Below are 17,800 nucleotides of genomic sequence, written 5' to 3'. Positions count from 1 at the left end.
CATATATCATGGCTATGGGAGAAGTAGCACCATGTATGGGTTCCTGGTTCATATTCTATAGAAGTATACATCAATCTTTTGGGATGTGATCTCCCAACTGGCATCACAACTTTGGTATAAGGCAGTAACTGCAAAGCCAGAAAAGAACTTGCTATCATCCTCTGCATCCTCCTTCCATATACCTTCCAAGGGACTTCTCCATCTTAATTGATTGCTTTTGAAGCTGGAGACTATTACTCCCCTCCACTTATTTGTTTTATAGAGCAGTGAGCAATTGAGATCTTAAAAATGAGGGCAGGGAGAGGTAGGGAGGAAAGACCAGAATGCAGATGCATTTTAGAAGGACAGATATAGGAAAATAGAGAATTAAGTGTAAATTATATATAAATATATAAATATATATTACATATGCACACTAAATATTTGAAATAATTAAATAAACTGCATAGACTAGCAGTTCTTATATAATTCTTAGTAACAGTACCGATAGTGGGCACCCTTGTCTTATTCCTGATTTTAGTGGGAATGTCCCTATATTTTCCCATTAAGCTTGATGTTGGCTTTTGGACTGACTCAAATATATTATTACATCATGTTAAATAAGCATCTATTCCTACTATTTTGAGGATTTTTATCTAGAAATGGTTGTTTAATTTTAGCAAATGTACCATTTTCATTAAAAAAAAACTCCACATTTAAAAGGATTGAAATATTTTAATTCAACAAATGAACTACAAAAAACAGCAGCTATAAGCATGGAGATGATCATTTAAACAATAGGGAAATGCTTTAAATTATAATATTTAAACTTCCCTTATTACTATTTAAATTTCATTCATTGTATCAGTATAATACTTCATCTCAGCATCTACAATTTTAACAAATGCTTGGAAAGTTTTTTGTTCAGAAACAGATGCTGGTCTAACAGAAACACATTTGAAAATATTCTTTTTCTGGTCATAGTTTCCAACACACCTATGAACTCGGCCTCTAATCAGTCTTGGGAGTTCACGATCCTGTTTTTAAAAAAATAAATATCAAAGATGTTATTATTCATCTGAATTTCAGTTTTTTAAAACTAATCATATGACCAACTAAATATGAATCACCCACAAAAAACTGTAATTCCCTCAACCGGATTTAGGGCCCCACTGCCTGTAAGACCAAGATAGCTAGGCATATATGGATGTCCTGCCACAGAGGAAAGATGTTCACCTGGGCAGGGCTTCTTACAAGCTGGTAAGCTATTGGTCTTAAAAGACAATAACTCCCAGTGTAATGGCACATGAATTATTCATTTTATTAGACTGCTAGAGTTCCACTTCCAGTAGAGAGCAGACCAGGTAGTTCAGACCAACTGTCTAGCTAAGAACAACTCAAATAGGTGGATGAAATATTTTTAAATCTCCTCATAGACATTAGAGAGATACCAATGCAGTGAGGGAGTAGAGAGACTCCCATCTGGGAAAAGACAGAAGTCCAAAGTGGGGCTTGACATTTAGGAATGTTTCCCCTTGAGATTATCTGTCAAGAACAGTCAAGGCAGTTGAGAGTCTAAGAAACTGAGCAGAGGTTTTGACAGGCTCCTAGGACTGGGAGATAAAAAACGGAATCAGAGGCTCCCAAGGAAAAGAGATTCTGGTCACCACTCTCACCCTCACCCTTAGCTTAGGGTTGGTACCCAAAAGGGCTATAGATTTCATGGGACTAATAAAATGGAAAAAGACCAGCCAGCATCAAATCTTCCTAATCATTAATTAAAGGTGAGTATTCTGGAATTCCCTTCACCAAATGGTCATAAAAAACACTAGGTATAAAAGGTAGCATTGATAATTGCTAAAAAGGCTATATTAAAAAGCAGAATTTCTGTTCCTCAACAGCCATCACTAAGACTAAAAAAGCAGGGCCCCATGTGGCTCAGTCATTAAGCATCTGCCTTTAGCTCAGGTCATGATCAAGCCTGGCATCAAGCCCTGCATTCGGCTCCCTACTTGGCAGGAAGCCTGCTTCTCCCTCTCTCACTCCCCTGCCTGTATTTCCTCTCTCACTGTGTCTCTGTCAAATAAATAAATACATCTTTTAAAAAAACAAAAGACTAAAAAAGCAAACTATGGAGTATGAGAAAAAATTTGTAATACAAATAATGGACAAATAACTTGTACCCAAAATAGTCACACACAAAAAACCTCCGATAAATCAGTAAGGATAAAACAATAACTCAATAGAAAAGAGCAAGAGGCCTGAAAAGACTTTACAGAAGAAGGTGTCTAAGTGGCTAGTAAACATACAAGGTGTTCAAGCTCATTAGTTACCAGGGAACTGCAGAAAAGTAAGGTAGCACTAAAAACCTACATAGCTGAAATAAAAAAGACTGACAGCACTAAGTGTTGATAAGAATGCAGAAAAACTGTTAATTCGTCTACACTGATTGTGAGAGTGGAAATAAGTACAAACCTTTGGAAAATTCTTTAGTAAATAACTACTACATTGGAACATACACATGAACTATGATGCAGTGATTTTACTTCTAGGTATATGCTCAACAGAAATGTGTGCATATGCACAAGAGATATATACAAGACTATTCATAGAATATTATTCATAACAGCAAAAAATCTGGAAACTTGGATATCACCAACAGTAGAATAGAAAGCTAAATTGTTTTACAACAGAATATTGTACATGGAAATATAAATAAATAGACTACAGCCTCACAAAATAACAGATGAATCTTACAAACATTGTGTTGAGGCAAAGACTTTAAAGACATACCATATAATACTATCTATATAAGGTTCAAAACTAAACAGATTTAATTTGTGATATTAAAAGTCAGCATAGTAGTTACTTTTAGGTAGGAGAGAGGAGGTAGAGAATGGGAGGAGACACAGGATGCATGGAGTGACAGCAATATTCTTTTTCTTAGCCTTGGTAATGTCCACTTTGTGATATGTCATAGGTACCTCACAGAACTGTACAATTATGATTTGTATACTTTTAGGTATATGTTATACTTCAGTAAAAGATTTTTTTTAAAGATGCTATTCATTTATTCATGAGAAACAGAGAGAGAAGAGGAGGCAGAGGGAGAAACAGGCTCCCCGCTTGAGCAGGAAGCCTGATGCGGAACTCAATCCCAGGACCCCAGGACCATGACCTGGGCCGAAGGCAGACGCCCAACCAACTGAGCCACCCAGGTGCCCTCAATAAAAGATTTTTAAACTTAATAGACTAGAGAAAAATAAGGATTAAAGATATTATAGAAATTAGTAATATAATTACTTTTTTTCATCTACTATGTGTCAGAAAATGTACATTCATATATTTTATTATCTAATCTCCAAAACAATCTTTTAGTAGGAATTAGTCTTCCCATTTTACAGATTAAAAAAACTCAGGGAATTTAAGCAGCTTACTCAAGGTCATAAAGCTAGTAAATAGTGGGGTAAAAATTGGAATCCAAGTCTGATTTCAGAATTAATACCAAACTCTTCTACAAAGTATGTAAGTTTTACAAAGTCTCCAGCCTCCTTTGTCACCTGCAGGCTTATTCGTCACCAAGAATCTTTCCTAAATCCCAGCCCACTCCCTGCCTTCCTCCAACTTCAGAACCACTGTCCTTCTACACTCTGTTGATTATAAACTATGTGCAGTTTCCTCTACAATCCACGCTCTCAGCTTCATGTCCTTGCATATGCTGCCCTCTTACCTAAGAATTCATTCCTCCAACCTCTCCCCTCCCCCAACACACTTTGGCTTCATTTATTACTCTTTAAACATGTAAGATAAGATAAGTTACTACATTCTTGAAAAGTCTTTCTCTGATCTGCCCCATCCTGTCTACTTTTATAGCACACCATACATGCCTCTACCTACCACTTATCATACCACAATGTAACATTTATGTACCTCTTTCTATCTGAGACTACAATAAACTCTGAAAGAAAGAGCTGTTTAGCACTCATATTCTACTTTGTATCCCGTGCATCTAGTACAGCACCTGGCACACAGTAGGTTATCTCTATTAGCTGAACAAATAAACTTTAAAGTCAGAATTAAAACCAAACAAAATGTTGAAAGTAATACCAAATTGTTAACAGAATTTCTACTATGATGGAATTATAACCAGCCTTTGTATGTTTGGTTGGCACAAGCTTTGCAAAGAATATTTAAACAAATACTCACTATTTCATAAAATACACAAGGCAGAGTGTTTCTCCCATCTCTCATAAGGAAGGTCTTTGAATAATATGGACCAGGTGTAACAGCTGAATCGAGAACAGCTAAGCAACATTAAAATAGGGGAGAAAATCAGTGCTGGTAAAATGCAACTAAAATTTAACAGTGGGAACTAATATTTAAATAACTATTCCTACACAAAGCTCTTCTAGTTTTATTTATACAATAATAAAGACTACATCTTAAGCGGGAACAATATCTCTGAAACTGTTATATACTAAGGAAAACAATTTCTGGCCCTATTCAACTCAGGAATTAAGACAGAGCCCCTGTAACAATCTTTCCCATTTTAACATTATGAATCAGAAGAATACGACCAAAAATAACTAAATACGTCTTAAGTCACAGAAATCAATAACAAATCTAAGAAATGAAGAAAATCCTAATAAACCATAATATCCTTTTCCAAATTTTATTTTTAAGATCCCCTAGGTATTCCTATAGACATTTAAAACTATTGTCCAAATAGTATTACTGAGGTTTTCCAAAGTACTATACCTACCCAATATTTCAAAAAGAAGTACAGTTTTCTGTGCATGTTCACGCCAGTACTTCATGCTTTCAATAACTGCAGATATAATTCTTAAAGAATTATCTTTTTCCTTAAGCTTTAACTGATAAAATGAGCTTTCCTTTTGAAAAATAAAAACATAGCATTAGAAAAACCTTTTTTTTTTAAACACTTGATCTTAGCTAAAAGGCCGAGAATCGATTCATTTTTTTTTTTTTCTTGTCACACTCTTTCACTTTCTATGTAAAGATTCTAGGTCCTTATGTATAGAATATATAAGAAAATATTGAAAATTTTAGTAGTTATTCCCTTAAATTAAAGACATCATTAGCAGTTTATAGGAGGAGAAACTAGGATATACTTGAAAACAATAAACCAAGAAGAAAATTATTTGTATGGACATTCACGCACTCATTTATTTATTCACTGAATATTTTTAGAGCATTGTGTGCCAATCCTCTGATAAACACAGGTGCATAAAACATAGTTCCTTTCCCTAATGTGTTCACACTCTAACAGGGGAGTCAAACACACTTACTCATTCATTCCAAAAGTACTTACTGGCATTTACTATGTGCCAAACACAGCTAATGAGGAACTACCACTGAACAAAACAGACAAGATACCTCACCGATATTGCCCTCCAATGGAGTATTCAGAAAATAAACGAATAAATACATAATACAATGTCAGGAATTAATATATCCTATGAATTAAAGAAAAACAGAGTAAAAGGATAAAGAGAAATAGGAATTATTATTTAAATAGGTTGTTAAGTGAGGGTTGAGGGAACAGCAAAATATAAAGGCCCTGTGGTGAGAATGTGTTTGGCATTTTTAAAGATCAACTAAGAATACAGTACGTCAAGTACTAATTTCAGAGGGGAAGAGGGTACTTTCCCTTGTGAGGGTGGGAGCACATCAAAGAATACTTGATGGGACTTTTTTTTCTAACTACAGTTACCTTCCCTCCTCCTCCCCTTCCTAACCAAGATACGAATATCTCCCATTGAGAGCTACTGCCATAATGAACAATTGTTACTAAAGTAACTATCATTCTTTTGTACAAGGAAACATAAGGTTGAAAGCCACTGTGATATATGCTACATTAGTCAGATTTCTAGCAAAAAAAAAAAGCTCCAAATGGCTTGTTGAAAAGACTTTTTTTTTTTTTTTAAAGATTTTATTTATTTATTTGACAGAGAGAGATCACAAGCAGGCAGAGAGGCAGGCAGAGAGACAGGAGGAAGCAGGCTCCCCGCTGAGCAGAGAGCCCGATGTGGGACTCGATCCCAGGACTCCAAGATCATGACCTGAGCCGAAGGCAGCGGCTTAACCCACTGAGCCACCCAGGCGCCCGAAAAGACTTCTTAACAGGTGTATGGGCAAGACAAACGGTACTTAAGCTCTCAAGACTAACAACAATAAGAGACTTCTATTATTCCTAGGCTGAAAGGACAAGGGAAAGAAATAAAATTATCACACCTGTGAAAGCTGGATTCATCGAAGAGCTGTATCATTTGGGGACAGCTACTGCCCACAATACAACATTTAAACAGGGAGAAAATAGGAAAACCCAACCTCTCTCCCTCCCCTCTGATTTCCTGCCAGTGACACCCATTGGCTGACCCCTAACAAGAGCTAGCCTGGGGACCTCAGGAGGCTGCACTACGTAGGACAACTCAGCCTTCCAGAGCACCGAGAGTGGAGAGTAAAGAATCTCTTCGGCCAGGGTACAAGGGAAGAAAGGTAGTGAACAACCAGCACACAAAATATATAAAAGATATTTACAAAGAACAATTAGAGCAAAGAGTGGTGAGAGGGGGAAGTAAGGCTGATATATAGATATAGGGAAAAAATTAAACCAAAGCAGAGTCATATTAGAGTGCATATCATGTTCAGAGAATTGTGAAAGGTCTGAAATGGCTAGTATATAAAAGAATTTGTAGATTATGGAATATGAAGCTGGAAAAGTAAAATAAACTCTGGCTTGCAATCCAAATCTAACCTGTTGTCTCTTTTTGAAAACTTTTATTGGAACACAGTCAAGTCTATTATTTATGTATTGTCTATGGTTGCTTCCAAACTACAATGGTAGAGCTGAGTGGTACACTTAAGAGAGACAATATGACTCATAAAGTAAAAAAATATTTACTATCTGGCCCTTTAAAAAAAGAGTTTGCTGACCCCTGTTACAAAAAATTAGACTGACACATAAAGGACTGGGAGAAATTTCTGTAAGTAATGGATAAACTCTCATCATCTCAATCATCAATCAACAGTGAGATTCAGAACCCAGTAGCACACTCTAAGGCAACTATGAAAAGGAGCAGTCATTCATAATCACAAAGAAAATATTTTGAAACATTCATCTACACCAGGGACCAGGCATTTGTGTGAATCATGTAATGCATGCCATGAGATTGATTTTTAAATGCTCTTATCTCTGTAATTTAAGTATTTATCTCATATTTTTAAATGTAAATGATCCATATTTATAAAGTTTACCTTAACACTACTTTTTTCTGGAATATCATCCAACATTTTCTTCTTAAATAGACTTTGTTGAAAACTAGGCTTAAATGCCTGTAAAGCACTGCTTTTGTCTAGACCTCTCATTGTGGAGCCAGGTATTTCTGACGAATGTGTTTGTCTGAGTACTTTGGCTTCTCTTTGGTGAGATAAGTTAGGAGGTTCTGATATTCTTAATTGTTTCCCTTGCTGAGCTCCCCAAGAGGAATTTATTCCATCATTTGCCACCAGGTTTGTTCTTTTGCATTGAGGCCTAACATCATTTCTGTCTGATGTTTTCCAGCTGGTATTTTTGCTGCCATCCCTGTAGCTGTAATAGATTTTTTAAAATTAATATTAGTTTTTTTGTTTCTATATAGTTCTTCTTTTAAAAAATTAATAGTGTGGGGGCCTGGGTGGCTCAGTGGGTTAAGCCACTGCCTTCGGCTCAGGTCATGATCTCAGGGTCCTAGGATCGAGCCCTGCGTCGGGCTCTCTGCTCAGCAGGGAGCCTGCTTCCCTCTCTCTCTCTGACTGCCTCTCCGTCTACTTGTGATCTCTCTCTGTCAAATAAATAAATAAAATCTTTTAAAAAATTAAAAAAATAAATAAAATTAAAAAATAAAAAATTAATAGTGAAAAATTATGATTTATAAAGTACTTTGTAACTACTGACTAGTTGGAACTCCCAAATACATTATCACAACAACTCTGCAATAGATCATACCTCCCTTTTTAGGTGATGAAACCGAGGAAGTAACTTGCCTGAAGTTATACAGCAAGTTATTGTCAATCTGGAACCCAGAGAATCCTAGTCTCCCAACTCAGAGTCTAATGTTATAAAGTATATTTTTTAAACTATAGGCTTTCATATGACAGAGTTGTCTCTGATTGGTAAGATTCTGAAGATATTTACCTGCTTCTTTATGTATTTATTTTTTAAATTTTCTACAATAAAATTTTAACAAGTTATGGCTTATAGGTGATTTTAAATCACAAGGAGAATAAATATAAGCAGTGTAGATAACTTTGATTAGCTGAAAAGTCCAATTAATGGGGGGCGCCTAGGTGGCTCAGGGGGTTAAGCCTCTGCCTTCGGCTCAGGTCATGATCTCAGGGTCCTGGAATCGAGTCCCGCATCGGGCTCTCTGCTCAGCAGGGAACCTGCTTCCCTCTGTCTCTCTGCCAGCCTCTCTGTCTACTTGTGATCTCTCTCTGTCAAATAAATAAATAAAATATTTTTTTAAAAAGTCCAATTAATGAATCTGTTGCAACCTTTTAGTAACTACATTAATCTAAGTGAATTATATTAGCTGATGAGAACATGATGTTAATGAGGTCAAAATCCAAAGTATAATTTCTAAGCAGACCAGTTAAGAGTTCAACAGGGAGAAACTAATCCAGGTCACAAATTCTTATTTCTGGGTAATTTTCCTGAAAATATCACTGGTATTACAAGGGGGCAAATAATACAACTCATCCCTTGTTAGAGAAAATAATACAGGTTCCCTAGTGACCAGGCACAAGTCCAGACTGTATGGGGCCTGAAGATTGTTAATGTGGGCAGCCTTCTTAAGTAAATTAGGTGCAAAATTAGGTATGAAAATAAGGACAGGAGAAATCATGAATAATTTCAAACCTTAAAAGTTGATAAATCTCACAAACTTCAAAATATCCAGGAAAAAAATTACTTGTATTTTTATTAATTAACTGATACACCTCTTTAAAATTTTCCCTACATTCACCATCTCTTCATATGAGAGCAATTTTATTTTCAGTAGAGAGAACAGAAACCAAACTTCACCTTTCTCCTCTCATGGCTATAAAAATTATGTTTATTATTCAATTTAGAAAAGTTTCTTTATTTCACAACTCCTTATTTTTTTTTAAGATTTTATTTATTTATTTGACAGACAAGTAGGCAGAGAGGCAGGCAGAGAGAGAGGATGAAGCAGGCTCCCTGCTGAGCAGAGAGCCCGATATGGAGCTTAATCCCAGGATCCAAGCCAAGGGCAGAGGTTTTAACCCACTGAGCCACCCAAGCACCCCTCACAGCTCCTTATTGATAATGCATTTTAACTTCTTCCCACATTTTTGTCTAGGAGGCGCTCCTGGCCTGGGGACAAGCCCTGGAAGAACCACAATCCTTTGACCTTCCTGCGTGAGCCCACACAAGGATGCTGCTTCAGCAGCCAATCTAGCTCAGCCATGTCCTCAAATCCCAACCAGATCATGAAAGGCACTAAATCTGTAGTGGCTTCTGAGAAGGGAAGGGTAGTGTCTGCTTTGGATCCTTCTCTTTGGATCTAGGTGTCCAATGAGATCCCAAGAACAAGCTCTTAACGGGGGCTACATGGATGTGAAGATAAAGCAGAGATTTTAAACCTAAGCAGAGAACCAGTTAAAAGAGCTTCAGCAGATTACCAGCCACCTAACTGGGTTTTCAAATGGTTTTTGCTCCTGGATTTTCTGTTGTTATAGTCCAACTGTCTGATAGATTATCTATGATTTCAAATTGGAATATCTAATACTGATTGCCTGTCCATATTACAATGTTACCTAATTCTCAAATGCCAGTGAGAAGGCATTTTCTTATAGCATCTGCAGCTGAAACTCTGCCTCTGAGGACGATCTCAAACCACTGAATGGCCTAGGTAATAAGCCCTGGTTCTAAAGAAAGTAACTAACTGGTTCTGAGGAAACCAGTATGATCAAAACTAATTTTAAAATATGTATATTGTTTTGATGTACTTATTAATTATTTTATTAATGTTTCTCCCCTTTAAAAAATATGGTATCTCTAATAAAAGTGAAGGTAATGTTAACTTTACAGGATTGCTGTAAGGATTATTTTTTTTAAAGATTTTATTTATTTATTTGACAGAAAGAGAGAGAGATCACAAGTAGGCAGAGAGGCCGGCAGAGAGAGGAGGAAGCAGGCTCACTGCTGAGCAGAGAGCCAGACGTGGGGCTCGATCCCGGGACCCTGGGATCATGACCTGAGCCAAAGGCAGAGGCTTAACCCACTGAGCCACCCAGGCACCCCTGCTGTAAGGATTATTAAAATAATGTATCACAGCACTAAACAAGACTGATACAAGACATATGTTTGATGTTGTTTCTCTAATATTTTGTTCCCAAAATTATTTCCTTTGGTAGTTACTAGTTACTCAAGAATACTAAAATCCAACCTAACAAATAATCCATGTCCTTTCCCTAACTATTTATTTTTTCATCATATTTAGGGATTAAACTTAGACTCTTATAGCAATAATCCGGGAGCATTCTCTCCATCTTCCTTGACGGTCATCTTCATTTCCTGAGAACCTACTACTGTTTATGTACATACATTTTGGTCCTCATCTTTCTTTCTTACTCTGTTCTGTTTATGGAGCTGACTGTCTTACTAGGGTGAGATTCACCATTCTATTTGGTTGGCAATTCCTAAATATATCCAACTCTAAAATACAGTTCTTCCTGACTCTTTACCTACTGTCAATTAGATTATTAATGATGTAGCATGATGACAAATAGAGGCAGAAATTTCTATATAACGTGAAGAATGCTTTGGAAACATATTCACTGACAAATTTGCCCATTTTTTAAAAAAATTTGCCTATTATTAAAGTCTTATATAGCATTTTTAAACTTCTTTTATAAAACGTAGCTAATACTGCTATGGGGTTAGTTACTATTTAGCATAAAAATTTCCTAAATGTAATTTTGTCCGAGAAAGGAAGAAGAGATGAAGGAAGAGGAAATGGAGGAGAGAAAAAGGGGGGGAAGAGAAGGGATAAAAAAAAAAGAAAAATCTTAAGTAAACTCACCTCCAGTGACTCTTGCTTCTTTCAGTATTTAATTGAGTAGACTTAGACATGGAATCTTGACTTCTCAGAGGATGAGAAACTGAATGTGGTATTTGCCTTTCAAAGAAATAGGTCTTATTAAATATTAATAGTTTGTTTCCAAACTGAGAAATGTAAAATATACAATGAAGAATAACATCAGTCAGTAACAGACACATATAGTCAGTGGTATATATTTTTCCACCTACCCTGTGTTCATTGTTTTCATTGAAGGAGGAAACTCTGGATTCACAGCTTCCCAAGCCCAATCTCAAAAGATACAAATAGCATAGACAAAAGTAAGATACATAGCATTTTTTTAAAATAATCACTTCATATTTATTTAATAGGTGGAAAACTAAAAGCCTGGAGAAGAAAAGGACTTGGAAGATACGGGTATGTTCTTCAAACAGCACTTTATTGTGGAATTTGTCACAGCCTGCCTTATTAATTTTCATAGATGTCTTCCTTTCTCATTGTATTTTTTTTTTTAGCATTGCTTAGCAATCAAGTATTTTATTTTTATTTTTATTTTTTTTTCAGCATAACAGTATTCATTATTTTTGCACCACACCCAGTGCTCCATGCAATCCGTGCCCTCTACAATACCCACCACCTGGTGCCCCCAACCTCCCACCCCCCACCCCTTCAAAATTCTCAGATCGTTTTTCAGAGTCCATAGTCTCTCATGGTTCACCTCCCCTTCCGATTTCCCTCAACTCCCTTCTCCTCTCCATCTCCCCTTGTCCTCCATGCTATTTGTTATGCTCCACAAATAAGTGAAAACATATGATAATTGACTCTCTCTGCTTGACTTATTTCACTCAGCATAATCTCTTCCAGTCCCGTCCATGTTGCTACAAAACTTGGGTATTCATCCTTTCTTTTTTTTTTTTTTTTTTTTTTTTTACAGCTTTATAAACATATATTTTTATCCCCAGGGGTACAGGTCTGCGAATCGCCAGGTTTACACACTTCACAGCATACTACTACTACTACTACACTATTCACCATAGTACATACCCTCCCCAATATCCATAACCCCACCCCCCTCTCCCAACCCCCTCCCCCCATCAACCCTCAGTTTGTTTTGTGAGATTAAGAGTCACTCTACAGACGAATGGATAAAGAAGATGTGGTATATATACACAATGGAATACTATGCAGCCATCAAAAGAAATGAAATCTTGCCATTTGCGACGACGTGGATGGAACTAGAGGGTATCATGCTTAGCGAAATAAGTCAATCAGAGAAAGACAACTATCATATGATCTCCCTGATATGAGGGAGAGGAGATGCAACATGGGGGGTTGAAGGAGTAGGAGAAGAGTAAATGAAACAAGATGGGATTGGGAGGGAGACAAAGCATAAGTGACTCTTAATCTCATTGTATTTTAAACAAAGGTAGTAGTTTAATCTGTATCTTTTCCATGATCAGTTCTAGTGTAGTACCTTGTACTTTGTAGCATGAGTTTAGTGTAATCAATGTTTCTTCAATTTTTTTGAACCCAACCCACAGCAAAAAGTATAACATAGCCCAGAATATATGCGTGCACACACACGTACACAGATGCATGGTGTACATGAGAGAGAGAGAGAGAGAGAGAGACAAAGGAGAGAGAACATAACAAAACTGCAATATCAATTTGTATCCTTACCATGTGTGTTGCACCCTGACATTTTCTATTCTACTCTATTCTCTTCTATTTCCTTCAAACTAATGGATCAAGACGAAAATTTGAAAAACACTGATCTAGCCATATCTCTTACCCAATATAAGAATCATATTACATCTCTGACAGATTTTAATCCTGCTCAGAGCTTGGACAGTTCAGTATTTCAGGAGGATGAACATTTCCCTATGGAGGACAACATTCATGCTATTTATAAAAATACTTTAAATGTCAGAGAATTTTTTTACATGGCAGAGGATGATCAGATAAATGCCAATTTATGTACATCCATATGGATTTTTTCCTTTGTCAATAAAAATGAAAATAATATAAAAATTCCTACTTTGAATTCCTCAAATATGGAAGAAAAAAAATAATTATAGATTTACAAGCAGACTAAGGCCTGGAGGGGTGAGGGAGAGAGAGGAAGGGAGAGAAATTTTAAAATTCTAGTTGCAAAAGATCTTATTAAAGATTTTTAAGGTATCCTCAAAAATATGTAAATGTATACAATCAGCATATACCAAGTATATTTCAGAATGCCTGCCTGTCCATGCCTTTTTCTGAAGAGAAATAAAAAGTCAGCAAACATTAAGACCGCTCAGCACCCACCACCACAGCTAACTGTTACAGAGATGAGAGGCCTAATCATAAAGCTAAACCAGAATTTTAGTGACCTTACTTAAAAAGATGTGCTGAACCAAAGGCTGTCTTTAGAATTTAATCAAAAGATACAGAAGGCAGTCAACGATGGACTCTGAGAACTAGAAGTAAAAGGCTATGTCAACTTCCAGCAAGGAAAATTTAGTTCATGGGCTAGTTGAAGTTATAAGGAAGCCAACTGGATGAGAGAAATAAAGTAACAAATGAAGAAAAGCAAAAATGCTCAGAAGAGAAAAAAGCCAAGCAGTAGAAATTTTAGGCTTCTATCCTTCCTAAGGTCTAAATTTTCTCCCATTTTTCCTGTGTTCATGTGTACACATATCCCAATTCCTGAGGCAACTTGAGTTTTACCACTCTTTATCACCACATGCCTAAGTTACAATATCCATATATCTTGAAAAAGAAAAAAAAAAACAAATCTTTACAATGTGGGTTACAACTTCATTAGAACAAAGGCTTCAGATCTAAGATACTCCATTTAAATGCTAAGCCACCCTTGTAGACAAGGAAACTCAAACTACTGTACTGGAATGTTCAGAAAGAGCCAACTAATCCCTATATTTGGATAGGGGAAAGAATAAAAAAAATAAACTTTCTATTTCCATTGTAATAAAATTAAAATGTTGAATTCTATAATCTTAATTCCTATTTTTTGAAAATTTTCACCATATTTCCTCACCTGGTGGTAAAGGAGGGAAATCATAACTGTCAGAAGCAGTACTGCTACTTGAATCATTTGTAAGTGGATTGGATGTTAATGGCTGTCTATTCCTCTTCTTCTGATTGAACAATGGTACAGGCAAACAGCCTAAATTGAATGTACCAATAAATTAGTACATAATAGGCAAATAGATCTAGTTAAGGAATAATTGTGTATAATAACAACTTTGATTTGTCTACTTCTATATGTTAATTTTATATTTATTACAGATATATTTCTGTATCTTTGGATTGATTTTTACATTCTTTTTAAGGTCCCAAATAACCTCATTTGTCTCTATTAAAAACTCCTTTCCTGTTCTACATTAACACTGATTTAATTTCACTTGTTTGGAAGTAATTCCCATCTCCTTCCTCACCCCCCAACCCTTTCCAAATCCACTTTTTGTTTTCCTTATTTCCTTTCTGTGCTTCTTATTACCATGTCAACTGGAGGGGGCCCTTCAAATACAATAGAGGTGAGGGAGAACCAAACTCTGACCCATGCTTTCCAAAACCCTAACCACTCTTTGGACTGTGACAGCAAACCCTTTAGAGCCATGGTTCTCCAACTTTAGTCTAAGATTTACGTGGAATTTTCCTTAACACGCCAGTTCCTAGACCCCACTCTCATGGATTTATTTCAACAGATTTAGTTTGGAATCCAAAACTCTGCAATTTTAACATGCACTCCAGGTGTCTGTAATGGATATTTTCTGTGGATAATTTTCTGAATGCTTAAAGTGATAATATTCAATCCACATGAGGATAAATAAATATTACATCCAAGTCCTCCAGATGGGAGGCCTGGGATCTCAAGTCAAACCAAAAGTCAGAATTTATAAACACTAAAACTAGAAGGGATCTCAGACAAAAAGGGGTCTGAAAAGCTTGCACAGTGCCTAGATAGGACCCAAGCTTCCTAAATCTCAGTTCAGATTATCTTGCCACTAGATCATACCCTAGCTGATCTATCAACACGTATACTATGGAGAAAATCTAGACTCTGTGATAACTGTATGATAAAAAGCTGGGAAAATTATGTGAGCTCTGAAATCAGACTGCCTGAGTTTGAATCACAAATTCAAAGTATAAATTTGGGCAATTTCCTTAACTCCTTCTGCTATTATGACATACACAGAGAAGGAGGGAAATATAGTAATTAAGAGCATGACCACTAGAGCCAGATTCCTAAGTCCAAATGCTGGTTTTGCCACTTCATAAATTACTTATTTAACCTCTCTCTATGCCTGAGTTTCTCATCTGGAAAACAGGAATGACAATTATAATGCCTATCCCAGAGGGCTGGTGTAAGGATTAAAAAAATTAATACATATAATTAAATGCTAGAATACAGTACAGCTATCATAAATAGCTATTACTGTCTTCACTGTGCATTATCACTAGACTCCTGGTTCTCTTCATCCTTATCCTCTATCTTTTTACTAACTAATAAACTGGGAAAGCAGAAATGGTAGGGAAGTTGTTAGGGAGATAGAAATATTTTAAATAAGAAAGTCACAAATACAAATAGAAATAAATCTATTTCTATGTTTTCAGCTTAAAAGTGAACAACAACTCAAGCACATAAAGTTTGTAGAAAGAATGCTAGGGTAAATCCAGGAATGTTTCATTTTACTCCTACCTCTGCCACTAAATGTTTTGACTAAGTTATTTTATTTCCTTGGACCTTAAAAGTAAAGAGGCTAGACTATATGTTCAATCTTTTTAAAAAGTTCCTTCCAAAATGTTCCATCTATAAACTTCACAAGGTTTACATGGTATATACAAATATACACAAAATTTACAAATATGTTATATTTGTAAATTTATTTATAAATATATAAATTATATAAATATAATATATAAATATATAATATATAAAAAATTATATTTGTAAATATATATTACAAAAATATGCAAAATTTAAAATAAAAATTTAATAAATAAAATTGAATATAATTGTTCAATACCTGCTGTACTTCGAGTTGAATTTTCACTTAGGTTTCTCTTCATTTTTTTCAATATCAAAGTCTGTAACGTTTCTTTAGCATTCCAAATTTACAAATGAAGTTGTCTGACAAAATCTTCAAAGAAAGAAATTTGCAACTCAAATTGTATCAACAAAAAAAATCAAATTCTCAGCCTAGTAATTACTGAAATTAATTTTTTTTTATAGAAATTTGTCCTTATACTTATGGTCAATTGATTTAACACTATGGTTTCAAACCTGATAAGGAAATCACTTTACAGCATCTTTTCTTCCTGCATAAGAATTTGTAACAATCTACTTTTCCAACTCTGTTCGAAATTGGTTAGGACTAAAGTGGCTATACCTCTCTTCCTAAACATGCACGGATTTGCACACACTTTATGTAATGTATTCTAGGGTCAAGGACCCACAATAGCAACAGTTCTGAAACAAATTTATAAAGACGGAAATGGACTACAACACTGGCAAACTGGTATGCTTACAAGGCAACCAACGAAACAAAAACAATTGAACTAACAGCATGAGAACAAGCTCTATCTCACTTCAAAACACTGTGGAGATCACTTGCTTTGGCCATTAATTTGAGACCCCTGTATTATATAATATCAAAGACTAAAGCCACAAAATCCAGAATAATTGTAATGATAAGTTTCTATTCAGTGTCTACATAACTCCAACAGGTGAAAGAAGTTTTTTTGTTTTTTCTTCTACAACAAAGTATGTTGTAATTTTTTCCATGTTCAGCGTCCTAATATATTTCAATCGCAATTTAATTCAACAAACACTTACCTATTACATGAAAAGGCAAAACACAAACGTAAACAAGGTAATTTCTGTTCCTAAACTCACTATCCAATGAGGAAAATAGACATGAATACAACAATGTAAATCGTACTGAGATAAACATTAATGTCTAAATAACACTTATAGAAATAAAACTTGGGAAACATAAGTGCAGAGACTGTTTCTGCTTTGTTTCCACATCCTGGGCTTGAAGCCGGATATAGCAGGCCCTTTAGAAAATATTCTTGATGTCATTCTAGGAAGAAAAAGAGAGATTGTGCGACTTTTTCTCATCAAAGAAATACCAATGTAACTCACACACTGAACCTAGAGAGGGGCTTACAGGGGCTATTACATTTCTGAATACCATGCAAACAAAATAAGCATCCTCCCCCAGACCATGGAGTCAGGGACCCCGAGTTGCCCGACCCCAACTTCTAACTGGACCCAGATGGCAGTAATGCGGTTAACAGCATCGATGAGCAAAAAGTATGCCCAATGTACACACGCACACACACACACACACACCCTCTCCCAGTTCCCCCCCGCCAAAGCCCACTGTCTCGTCTCAAATGGCGACCAGGAGGGCCTATTATGGCTCCTCCTAGGCGGCCCAGTCAGGGATAAATTCTCTTCCAACGACCTCTACTGATCTGTGGACGGGGGAAGTTTGTAACTAGGGATAATACAGTCTTTCCCTTCTTGACCCTCCAGCCAACACGACACGCAACTTCAACCTTCAGGTTCCTACGCCTCCAAAAACCGTCGTCTTCGGCCTGTTGCCTCCCGCGGACACACTCCAGTCAGCTACGGCCCACTTCCCCGCCTCCGAAAAAGCGCGAGAAGTCCGGCTTTACGCAGACGCGCCGCCACCCGTGCCTCC

At 36.2% G+C, this 17,800-nt stretch overlaps 2 protein-coding genes across 9 annotated transcripts in view; one reads left to right on the top strand and one right to left on the bottom strand.

Annotated features, from left to right (window-relative positions):
• Nucleotides 1-17,800, top strand: part of LOC125086968 (ATP-sensitive inward rectifier potassium channel 12-like) — an 874,374-nt gene that overhangs the window by 351,467 nt on the left and 505,107 nt on the right. The gene's annotated exons all lie outside the window — the stretch shown is intronic.
• SPATA22 (spermatogenesis associated 22) lies at nt 721-17,738 on the bottom strand. 6 transcript variants are annotated; one of them, XM_047706726.1, is made up of 10 exons: nt 17,649-17,734; nt 17,117-17,173; nt 16,115-16,228; nt 14,122-14,250; nt 11,315-11,375; nt 11,088-11,183; nt 7,258-7,591; nt 4,742-4,871; nt 4,186-4,283; nt 721-1,016 (listed from the first exon to the last, which is right to left on the bottom strand). In XM_047706726.1, the coding sequence occupies exons 3-10, from the start codon at nt 16,155-16,157 to the stop codon at nt 825-827; spliced, it is 1,083 nt and encodes a 360-aa protein (XP_047562682.1). In that variant the 5' UTR covers nt 16,158-16,228; nt 17,117-17,173; nt 17,649-17,734; the 3' UTR covers nt 721-824. The 6 variants fall into 6 exon arrangements, with proteins under 6 accessions (XP_047562682.1, XP_047562683.1, XP_047562679.1 ...); XM_047706727.1 differs by having other exon boundaries at nt 17,655-17,729; XM_047706723.1 differs by lacking the exon at nt 17,117-17,173 and having other exon boundaries at nt 17,655-17,738.

The sequence above is a fragment of the Lutra lutra genome, chromosome 16, assembly GCF_902655055.1.
Source record: "Lutra lutra chromosome 16, mLutLut1.2, whole genome shotgun sequence".
Taxonomy (NCBI): domain Eukaryota; kingdom Metazoa; phylum Chordata; class Mammalia; order Carnivora; family Mustelidae; genus Lutra; species Lutra lutra.
This window is presented reverse-complemented; position numbering and strand designations above follow the sequence as displayed.